General features: G+C 43.0%; 1 protein-coding gene across 1 annotated transcript; it reads right to left on the bottom strand.

The window, feature by feature from the left end:
- Nucleotides 1-5262: 5262 nt before the first annotated feature.
- Nucleotides 5263-6775, bottom strand: LOC100682493 (NAC domain-containing protein 20). The gene is made up of 2 exons (XM_044570373.1): nt 6187-6775; nt 5263-6073 (listed from the first exon to the last, which is right to left on the bottom strand). The coding sequence occupies exons 1-2, from the start codon at nt 6688-6690 to the stop codon at nt 5528-5530; spliced, it is 1050 nt and encodes a 349-aa protein (XP_044426308.1). The 5' UTR covers nt 6691-6775; the 3' UTR covers nt 5263-5527.
- Nucleotides 6776-12204: the final 5429 nt, after the last annotated feature.

Here is a 12204-nt window from a genome sequence, read left to right as displayed (position 1 = left end):
CAGGTTCATCATGGATCAGCAATGACGGGTCAATATCGGGAGCGTAAGTATGCTTATGGATTGGAGGGATCAGATTTTCCGATTCGTGGATTGGTGCAGCTATTCGCTTGTTCTGATTGTCATATTGGGCTTGATAATGAGACAAGTCTGCTTCTTTAGCCAATTGACAAGCTAGCGGACGCACCTCCCGATTTATTGCTCGCAGATCCGCTTCACCAAACTCTGACCCGTCTTCCTTCAAGCTGGGATAGCCCTGAGCCGCTTCAATAGGATCAAAATCCGGCACCCAGGCTTTTGCCCGGATTAAGGCATTGATCGCACCGGTTCGAGTAGCAGATTTCTTCAGCTCTTCAACCAGGGCAGGAAGCACCGACAGTTTCATCAGAGTGTCTTGAATCAAAGCGGGCGCCGGTTTGTTATGGGATGCGGTACAGATGATCCGTTGGGCACCAGTATACAGTTATTCAACCAATGTATAGGCGGCTTTCAGTTTCTTCCGCACATCTGACCCCAAGTGACCAATGCGTGTCCCTGAAATATCATAAAGGGTTAATAAACCGGCAGCTCTGTAAGAAGGCAGATTCAATTCAGAAGTCAAACTGGCTTACCAAAGATAGCAGTGGTCATGGCATGCACGTGCCGCTTTATGCTGGTCAGTTCATCCGCCGCTGGTTTTAGTGCAGCCTCGGCATCCTCGGCTCGTTTGATTAAAGCGGAGTTTTCAGTGGCCCAATCCGCCCGCTTCTTCTTGAAGCTCTCCTTAAGCTGTTCCATGGTGCTTAAAGCATTGGCTAATTCCTCTTTTGCTTTAGAGGTTTCAGCTTGTTGGGTTTTCAGGTTTTCTTGGATATCGGTGACTTGGCTTTCTTTCGTCTTCAACTCCACCTGCATGCAGACAGTTATATGCTTCAACAAAATTGTACAAGGATTGAAGTACCAACCACATAACAAGTTATGCACTTAGCACTTGGGGGCTAATGCATATTCGATCTTCATCTTTCAATTGCTTACAAAGTATTCAACTTGGCACTTGGGGGCTAATGGCTATTTGCTCATATATATTCTGATGCGGCAATCTCAATTACTTAAAGTACCGGTTTAACTACGCTAAGTTGAACCGGCCCTTGGGGGCTACATCGGCGAATTTCAAAGCATTAAGATTTATAATAGTAAGTCCCAGTTTCAAAGAAGATTACAAACCGGCCCTTGGGGGCTAGGAGAGTCAGCAAGTATTGAAGCGTCCAAGAAGGAAATAGCATATGGAAGTTACCTCGTATTTATCCTTCATCATATTAACCAGACCGGCTTCATAGTCACGACTGGTATACGGCCGGTTCAGGTAGCCGGAATGGATATCTTGGGCGTTCAGAGCAGCGTAAGTCGCCAGATCAGCATTCCACTTGGCTTTACCAAAGGTAGCAAATTCTTCCTTGGCAGAATGTTTGGACAAAGCAACAGGATTGCTTGGCTCGGTATGGCCAGTGCCAGTAATGACAACCTCATCCTCCTGGGTATCGCCGGTTTGCACTGGGGCTGTTGGCTTGTCAGTAGGCTTTGCTGGACCAGAGGATCTCTCAATCCGGATGGAGCTTGTGGGCTGATTGACAGGACCTGAGGCATCAGTAGGTCTCTCTTCAGCAATAAGATCGTCGTCTTGCTTCGGTGGGTCATTGGGTATATCCTCAGGAATAGCCGCTTCTGTTGTCTTGCCCGGCTCAAGGATGACATCTTCTTCGGCCGCTTTGTCCAGGCGAGCCTTCTTGCTTGGCCTAGGTTTGGCCCTGAAAAGAATAACAAAATCAAATACAGCATATGTTCTAAGGCGATGTGCTGCAAATATTATAATAAGTATAGCTTACCCAAGCACCGTTTTGAGCGGTGGCAGCTGAGTAGCCGATGACTCGCCAGAAGATGAGTGGGAAGTAACCTGGTAATCGGAGTCATATGGATTAAGAGGTTGACGAAAGCAGCCCGCTTTAGGACAAGCACTGACAAGCAAATTAGAGACCTCTGAACGGCGTTTCCAAACCGGACTGTTCGGTAAACCGGCGGAGGTAACTACCTGGCCGCTGTGCCGGGTTGTGCGACGAGCTTCGTGCTGTTGGGTCTTCATAAGAAATTTGGGATCCAAATAAGCAAGAGGATGAGAAAATTTAACTTTCCGGTTTGCCTGACGGATTTTTAGTGAAGGCAAAGGTTCTGAATCGGAAGAGAGAATAATTACCTCTGCAGCATCAGCGTGGGTGGCTTCGGCATCATCCTGACAAATATCATCATCAATAAGACGCATGAAAAATAAGCCAAGTGAGTCAAGCTCTACCTCAAGGTCTGGATTATCCACATCATCATCAGGGGCCGGATTAGAGGAGGCAGTAATTCTTTTCCTGTGGGCAGTCTTCTTTACACCTTTAGTCTTTTGCCGGGTTGCTCTTTCCGGTTTGTCTGGCTTTTTTGGTTTCTCCTGCGGCAATTTCTTGCTCCAAAACGGATCATTGCCCTGATTACACAGACACTAATATTAAACAATGACCAGGTATATCAATAACAGATTCAGCAAAAGGAAAACTCAAAGTCTTACAGCTGGCGGTTTGTTGGTGGCACAGAAGGGAAGCAGGCCGTTTTTAGCACAAATATGTTCCGGTTCATTCAGCATCTTATTCACAGCCTCTGTGATTTCTTCATCGGTAAGCTGGATTTTGGAATGTCGCAGTGGGTCATCAACACTGCCGGTATACTCGCACATCAAACCGGAGCGCTGACTAAGGGGCAGTATGCTCCATGGTATCCAATAGCGAGCGAGATCAACCCCTGTTAAACCGTTGACCATAAAGGCTCTGAGCTTCGATAGTTGAGGAGCATATTTGCTTCTCTCCTGGGCAGTCAATCTTTGCGGGAAAGGGTGTGTATTGCTGAGCCGCTCCGGATGAAAGCTAGGCAAGGGATTCTCACCCGCAGGGGAGGTGTCTTTGCAATAGAACCATGTCTGATTCCACTCTTTGGGGTGGCTGTGCAGTTTGGTGTGAGGGTATGTGACTTCTTTCCTTTTCTGGATCGCCACGCCACCCAACTCCCTATTGGAGCCGGCAGTAAACTCAGTACGACGGTTTAGATGGAAAAGGTCTCTGAACAATTCCACTGTGGGCTCCTCTTGAAAGAACGCCTCACAGAGCACTTGGAAGTGACACATATTTGTAACAGAATTGGGGCCAGTGTCTTGTGGATGGAGTTGGAAATCGGCGGTAAAATTTAGAACCGGGCGGCTTAAAGCCCCAGGCTAAGTGATCTACGAAAACAACAACCTCTCCTTCTTGAGGAGTGGGAGGGCATTCTTTGCCAGGAGCCCTCCAATGGATGGTATCTTTGCTGCCTAAGCGCCGATCAGGAGTAAATCGTCCAGCTGAGCTTCTGTGACGCGAGAAGGAACCCAATTGCACTCATATACTTGCTTGGCCATGATGAAATCTACAAGGTAGAAGATCCCGGTTCAAAAATGCATTGACAAAGGTACATTGGTATGTGCAATGTTAAACCGGAGACAGATCTATCTGAACCGGAGTTTTATGAAGCAACAACATCTGGCGGTTCAACAAGGGGACTAATGGCATATACCAGTTTGGCAATTTTTTCTACAAGGTTAAATCGCCTGGTTTAAACATTGAAGCAGATGAGTAAGTTTATAGAAACAGATTTCATAAGATTTCTCTACAGCAATGGATCTGAAGCAAGTTCAGATAAGAGATAAATATTCAGAGGTCCAAAAGGAGCAGTACCGAATCAATGAGCAAGACGTACATACAGATCTATGGTTTTGAGATGCGTAAGTGAAGGCGAAGGGTAAACAACTACCATTGCACAGAATAAAGATTTGCGGATTCATCTAAAGATCTATCGTATGAGCAAGAGGCAGACGATGACCACTGAAGAACTGTGAAACCCTAGGTCAAATCTGCAGGGGAAAGGATAGAAGATTTACCGGAGCTGAGGAAGACGCGGAAGGTTGCCGCGATACTCTGGTGCGCCCAGGATGATGCAGCAGCCAAGGTTGAGGCAGAGGTCGACAGCAGCGGCGGAGCTCCGAGGCTGGCGACGCGAGGAAGATGAAGACGAAAGGCACCAAGGGGAGAAAAGAAATGACCCTTCGGTCCTATTTATAAGGCAAAAGGACATGTGACAGGCGCGACAATCAAGGGGCCACGAACGGAGCTGTCGCCTCGATTTCCGCAGATCTATTAAACAAAGAAGCATAATGGATAGCTTCGGTATGACAGGTGACGTCACTCCGGTTTACAGCAATCAGAGAAGATGACATCATGGCGGTTTACCAATTTATGAGAAGATGTTGAAGATGAAGCTTTTTATAAAGGATTGACATGAACCCGTTCAAATCAATTTGGGGCCTAATGTTGGGGATATTACTGCTGGGCGTAAACCGTCCTATCTGGGTCGGGTCAACTTCATCAGTAGTTCAAGAGTGCTAAAGCCCAAGAAGGCAGATGAGGGCCTAAGGCCCGTAGTCGGTTCAAGACTTGTAGCTGTAAACCGGGATTTGTGTATAAACTTGTATTGTAAGTTAGGAATAAGGAGAGACCAACCCAGATACGAATATCGACCGGTGTTGGGACTCTGTGAACCTACGGGTGTCACCCGTGTATATAAGGGGACGACCCGGCGGCGGTTCAGAGACAGACAACCACTCGAGACATAGGCGAAGCTTGTTTGCTCCCTAGTTATCGAAACCCCATCAATTCCATCACAACTAGACGTAGGCTTTTACCTTCATCGAAGGGGCCGAACTAGTATAAACTCTCTTGCGTCCCTGTGTCCACTTTAACCCTTTCAAGCTAACCTGTCGCAATGGCTCCACGACTAAGTCCATTCTCTAGGACATCTGCCTTGACAATTCCACGACAGATACCATGTTGCCGCTTCGGATTTCTAGAGATGTAGAAGTATTGTGTGGTAAGATCAAATACCGTACCCTACTGATTTCTTATAACTTGGATCACAACAAGATAATTTTTGTCTCATTATATTGCCTTTAGCACTTACAGTATGGCTTTGCCATTTATCATCAAATCCACTAGGATATAAATTGACATACACATTCAGTTTCTTAAAAAAATTAACTGATGCATCTATTTTTTTGAAAGTGGACATAAGAGTTCATAGAATTGATGGAAATCCCATTAGATTGGTGCATGCCCAAATTCTATTCCAATAAAATACACATATGTAACCAAATTCACAATAGTACATCAAATATTCATAATTAAACAAAATAGTTTATTCCACATAGGTTTAAAACATGCATGACACATTGTCAAGTATTTAACAACGGATGGAAATGTAGCTAGGTATACACCAGTTGATGGTGCACATACAAGCCGGTACAAACTCTCTTGTGACCATGATGAAAATAAAATGTAGTACAAACCAATATAGATGTTGGCATATATCAACTAATCTTTTGGTGGATGATTATTTTAGGCATGAACACATTTATATATTCTCGCGGATCATTTGATCATTAGTAGTTCCACATGCCGTCCATACCCATGTTGACCGACGAGATCTCACTAGAGATTGTTGCAACACCATTTCCTTGAATGTTGTTGCTCGTCCCAGTTAGAACATCCTCATCTGACACTATAGATGATGTACCGCTCCCAGGATCAACCCCGACCATGAAGCCCTGCTCTGCACTCATATGCATCATCTGCTGCTGCTGGTTGTTGTAGACTGACATTGATGACTGTGGCGGGGCGACCATCATCTGGTGGTGATGATTCTCAAAGTATTGGTTGTTCATCATTGGAAGCACCGCACTACCCATTATAAATGACTCGGCCCCGAAGTTATGCATTTGGTACAACGAAGCTGCAGGCAACGACGATAGTGGGGCTAATGACGATGGAACATCATAGTCCATGAGAGGAGCCAGTGTATTAGATTCGAGGAAGCCCTGTTGTTGCTCTACCCCCATGGACATGGGAATGGGCATGGAATATGAAGGCATCACCACCTTCCTCAGTCCAGTGCTCTTATGGAAGATTCTACAAATGACATACTCCTCCTACCAACATAGGTAAACTAAATCAGTGCTAATAAAAAATGGTGAGTAGCTGGATATTTATGTACATGCATATTCATAACTCATGAGTACTACTAGTCAAGGTTTGGAAATACCTTGGAAGACGCATTAATGGAGGCGGCTCTCACGATGTCGGTGGGTAGGTCTGGTGTGTGTTGCTTTCCCATCTCGAGTCTGTACTCATGCATGATCCAGTTTGTCTTCTCCCCCCTGGGGGCTCTGCCCTTATAGAAGACCAGAGTCTTCTTCATGCCGATGAGACTCATGGTCGGCGGGTGGACAATCTCCTTGTCCTTTCCAGTGGCCTTCCAATATCCAGCGTTCGTGGCCCGGTTGGTGCGTACCCCGGTGGGGTACTTGAGGTCCTTCTTGGAGAAGAAGTATTGGTCCTTCTCCCCCATATTTACATTATTTTGGAGATCCCACGGCTCGCATTTGTTTAGATCCACCTCCTCGATTACTGTAACATCGAAGGGTTTCTTCAGAACCTTGCGGACTAGGTAGAAGGTGATGATTTCCATGTCCGTTGGGTGAAACCTGAACCCCGCTGGCAGATTCAGGTGTTGTTGTTGTTGTTGAACTTGAAGGTGGACTGCCATGGGGGAGGCTCTTTCTTAAAAGGGTGGTGCGGTGGAACAAATATTGGGGGGAAATGATAGAGATGTGTGTATGTATGGAAGGAACTCAATGATATCTAGAGATATCTGAGGGAGGTGCTTAAATAGGACCGAATGCGTGTACTGATAAGAAACTTGCCAGAGAAGCGTTGGCGTTTTGGGGCTTTTTTTAATTTGTTCTTACTGGCAATGGATGGATGTATATGATTTAGATAGATAGATAGAGATAGGTTCCTAACCTTTACAACTGTGTGCTGCTTGTCTTGCTATGGGCACCATTCCCTAGTGGTGACAGGTGCTAGGTTTCTCGAACCTATCCATGAAACGTCATGCCAGATTGAACACTTTTGGTTTCTTGTCATTCTTGTTAACATATGCATATCATGATATTCCTTAATCTATTGCTAGTGCATGGCTTTGCGATGCAAAGCAAACATGTGTCGTTTACTAGTATCCTATGTATGCATTCCAGCCTATGCATTCATATCAATATACTAGATTTGAGGTGAAATATGTTGGTTTACATGTAAACCATGTGCGTTCTATAAAAATATGTGACAAGGAGATGGCTTTGATGGATGTATAATATGATGGGTACAACGTGGTACCTATGAGTGTCAGTAACAATCACATCTCTATCTCATCTACCCCCCATAAAAACAACACCTTTGGATTAGTTACCACCGGGTAAGGGCACTAGTGCTAAACACTACTGAATTCCCGCATGCATGTGCGGGATTGGTATAATTTGCACTCTATGGGCAAGCACACATGTATGTACAAAGACGCACGTCGCTAGTATCTGTCTAGAGATATAGATCAGTTTCTTGGCTTTACTTACATTCCAGAGTGTCGTGTATTGGTGTAGGTAAGTATGCATGCCAGGATCGACCAACCTATTTGCTTTTGCTCAAAACGCTGGCACAAGATACATGTATCTACCCACGCCTCCAGCTATGCATGGTTATGTGCTTATCTTGCGGGCCAAAAGGGGGTGTTTTGTGTGCCACCTTCCTTTCACAAGGTTAGCCATTGTATATATCATTTTGTAGATCGACAATGATAAGATTTCTTTTAGGATACAAGTTAGATTTAAATTCTGGCAAGAAATTTTTAATATCCAGTCAACCAAATACAGAAATATACATTACACATAACAATCTCTAGTTCACATTCCTTCTCCTTTTGTGGATGATAAAATGTCACATATACACATAGAAAAGCTTACATTCATGACTACAATAAGATATGTATTGATATATGTAATTACCTTAGGTTGTAAAAAACGAATATATGGAAATATTACTAGCAATCTATTGTCATGGCAACACACATATTCTCTGCATTCACATTATATTCACTACTCATAACATGTGTGTCATCAATCACGAGTAATTTGGAAAATAGATAAAATAGTAAAAGTGCCTCTTTAGACAAATTCTAAAGCTTTTGTAGTTAGCATTTACCATATTTTAACTATGCATTGAAACGGGAAAGCAATGACATAACCTTTTGAAATATTGTGAGGTTGTTGCGAACACGGTAACAAAATTCAAGAGTAAACTGAAAAGAGAATGAGATGTAGAATAATGGTTGTTGGAATCAAGAGGACTAAAGTGTTCCCAAGGAGTCTAAATTCCCTACTAGTATGCGTCTAACATGACCGATGCTTAAGCATAATTCAAAGTTTGGATTCCTAAGACACTTTATATGTTTCTACAAGTGGGCGGTACCTAGTACAAATACGAGCCTGCATGCAACAACCCTATATCCCACACACCAATACCATTCATCCCCAATCCAGATTGAATGGTATAGTTAAGGGTTTCGTTGTGGACCTGGCTAAAGCGGTCTACAATTATCCCCTATTGCAATGACCTATGAAGGACGAAGATAAGCACTATCACTATCGACCGCCATATTCTACCTTCACACCAGTCGTAAAGACCTTTCGACTAGAATAGTGATGTCCCACAATTATATGGGATCAATCGTAGTATGATACGTTTCCAACGTATCTATAAATTTTTATTGTTCCATGCTATTATGGTATCAATCTTGGATGTTTTATATGCTACTTTATATCATTTTCTCAGACTAGCGTATTAACTTAGTACCTAGTGCCAGTTGCTGTTTTTTGCCTATTTTTGGTTTTTTGGAAAATCAGTACCAATGGAGTCAAAACGCTACAAAACTTTTTGATATTTTTTGTCTGGACAAAAGAGATCTGTAACGTCCCAAATTTTCAATTTGGAATGGTATACATAGGTCATTCATGCATATCATATTTTATTACCGTTCGTTTCGCGATCCTTGAAATTCTAAGCAACTCAAGGACCCACGGACAGAGTTGGGTATTTCACGTTTCTCATATTTGAAAATTTATCAAATATCAAAACAAGGATCACTTTGGTTTTAATTGTTTTTCTCTCCGAAAATATTTCATATTAAAATATATGAGAGGTGATAATATGACTTCTCCAAATAAAAGGAATATTGGAGGAAAAATATTAAAATCAAATAAACAATTTTATTTGGATTTTATTGATATTTTATTTGAATTAGAAACATATGCATTTTCCAAAAATTGCATTTTAGGCCAAGAAAATGTTCACTTTGTTCTAAATATTCTATTTAGACGGTGAAAATTTGTTTTGGTATTTTTAGTATTTTATTTTATTTTCTAGGATTTTATTTCAGCGAAATCAGTTTTTTTTAAAGTTGCTTCGGACCGACTGGGCCGAAAGCCCAGCCGGCCCACGCGCTGCGTCACCTCGACCCCGAGCGGGAGTCCGCCGCGCATACGCCACCGCGTCATGGCCGACTCTGCCTCGCCCCACGGCCTTGCCCCCTCCCCCACGCCACCACCTCCCCCTTCCCTCTTAAATACCACCGCCGCCGCCCCCTTGCCCCACATCACCGCGCCGCCGCGCAGCCGAAGCAGCCGCGCCGCCACCGCGCCGTCCCACACCGCCCCGCGCCACTCCATCGCCGCCGCGCCGCTTCAGCACCGCCCCGCCCTGCTAGAGCTGCCGCTCGCCAGATCCACCGCCGCCGGTCTTTTTCAGCTAAACGGTAGAACCGTTAATTTTTTTATAAAACCCTAGATTCGTTGTTTTAGAATAGGTTCGGTTTTACTCGGTTTAGTTGTTTCGCGGATGTTCGTCCGTACGTTCGTTTTAACGAATGTTGTTCGTCAGTTAGCCGCAGACAATGAACGTTCATTCGTTAGCCTGTTTGTTTTGTTTTATTTTCTAGGGTTTTTACGCAATTATTTTTGATCGCGATTTCTGCCCTGATCTTTGTTTTAGTTTATCTTTTCGCTGGTTTATCTAAATCATGTGAAACAAGCGCCTAGATCTTCGTCTCGAAGCCCTCTTTCTGTTTAACAAACTTGAACAAGATTTTAGTCCAGATTAGTAAACGGATCTTGTTTCTTTCATACTTTGAGTTTCGTTGCTCCATTTGATTTGATTCTTTTTGCAAACCGGAGTTCTTCAGTTGAACTTTCTGGTTAGATCTTCTTATTTGAGCTTTACCCGTGCATCTTTGCTTGATTACTTATGTATGTTATTGTTTGTTTATGATAGAATTCCCGGAGTGCGAAGCGTGCTACTACGAGTCACTAGGTTTTGCGGGTCGTTAGCAAGGCAAGTAACACATTGATCATACTCTTTTCATACCCAGTTTTTATGCATTTGTTGCATGCTGTCAAACACTGCATGATTAGGATGTGATTAACTTGTGAGTCTTGGGAAGTAGTTGATGAGGTAGAACCTATTGCCCTTTTATTATCAAACCCTTGGGAGTTACTTCTACGCTATGCTTATATTGCCATGCTATGCTCATAGATGTGAGATTGTTAATTAATGGTTAACTTAAGGTGGCTACTTAAATACACATCCGGGTGGATTGGTTGCAGGCACCTGGAGAATCCAGTGTTGTCCTAGGATATCCCAGAGTACCCGTGTGATCATCCTATGGTTCGCCACCCAGGCTCAAAGGGATAATAAGATTATTCCACTACAAGAAATATGTCAACTTGTGACCTTGATTATTGGTCACTGAAAGGTCATTGGTTTTCATTTGTCACCTTTTTTTGACCTAAAATAGAAGGTCAAAAGCTGGCGGTCGTAAACTGAAATTAACGACCTTCTCTGTGAGAAGGTCGTAGACGTTTATGACCAAAATATGTCTACTGTGGCGTTTTGGTCACTAGCAGCCTCCCCAAGCCACGTAGGCATCCAACATGACAATCTGATGTGGCACAAGAATCAGCCCGGTCCAATTCGATTTTCCACATGGGCCGAGCCCAACAATTCGTCCTATTTGTGTTTTTTCTCATATTAATTTTGGCTAGGTAGATGGGCCAATCCCAACAATTAAGCCTTCTCATTTTGGGGCCGTGGCCTTTTCTGCTAGAAAGTTTTAATTTTTTCAAATGGGTCCCAGATGTCAGGTTCAGGTACATGGGTCCCAGATGTTAGGTTCAGGTACGTGGGTCCCAGCTAGCAAGTTCATATTCTTCATATTTCAATTTAACAGTAAATAAATAACCAGTATTTAAATTGGCACAAACAAAAAACACACATAATACTCCAAATATTATCAGCCAGATTCAGTACAGAGCTCCTATTGTACAAATAACATATACTTTACAAGCTCTACACATAATAAGCTCTAACATATACAAGCTCTACACGTGATACTCCAAACAATCTCTAGAAGCTCTACAAGTATGGCAATCATAGTTACAAGCTCCACATGTGATACAGTTACAAGCTATGTTCTTCAGCATGGTGCTCCTTCGATAACAATCACAAACTAGGCACCTACTCCTGTCAGGACTGGGCACAAATGGTGATATGCCTTCCACGGTCACCCTGATACATGAATCAACAGAGAAGAATTAGGAAAACTGGAGTCAATATAGCAAGAAGAGACCATTCAAAAAATAATAGCTATTTATATTAGAATGACAACACAAATTCAGCTAGTACCATGATTTTTGTTCTCCAGCTAGTTAAAATGAGATACTCATTCATACAAGAAAACAGAGAAAAATATGAATATGTATTGCACAAGTGCGAGTCGTGCAAAAAACTTCACTACACCAAATTGCACCTAAACAATAATACCATTCTACTACCATAGCCATCCATTCAGCTAATAGCATGCAAAGTATCAATGTTCTTTTCTTATCAGCTTATTCTTATGCATAAAGCAAATAAGGAAACCAAAAGAGGAGCACTAACTAGTCTAGAGCTGGCCAAATATGAGAACGAATCATACTAGTTCGTAGAAATTAGGCTACAACAGATCATTGATGGTAAATTACAGAAGAAAAAAGAACATCTACTACGGTGGAAAGGCGGTAAACGAGGCAGGCAAAGCAGAGCAGGGGACCTTCTGGATATCTCTCATAGCATACACTTATGATCTCAAGCAAACCGATCGATATAGCATCATTCATGCAAATGGAAGAAAAAGAGGGAG

This window comes from Triticum aestivum, chromosome 7A, assembly GCF_018294505.1.
Source record: "Triticum aestivum cultivar Chinese Spring chromosome 7A, IWGSC CS RefSeq v2.1, whole genome shotgun sequence".
NCBI classification, from domain to species: Eukaryota; Viridiplantae; Streptophyta; class Magnoliopsida; order Poales; family Poaceae; genus Triticum; species Triticum aestivum.
The sequence above is the reverse complement of the archived record's forward strand: the minus strand, read 5'-3'. Positions and strand labels throughout refer to the sequence as shown.

Bases quoted from the DNA above. Each gene is read 5' to 3' on its own strand.
- LOC100682493 (XM_044570373.1), bottom strand. From the start codon at position 6,690: ATGGCAGTCCACCTTCAAGTTCAACAACAACAACAACACCTGAATCTG. The intron at 6,074-6,186 runs GTATTTCCAAAC...CTATGTTGGTAG, and splicing joins CCATTAATGCGTCTTCCAAG to GAGGAGTATGTCATTTGTAG.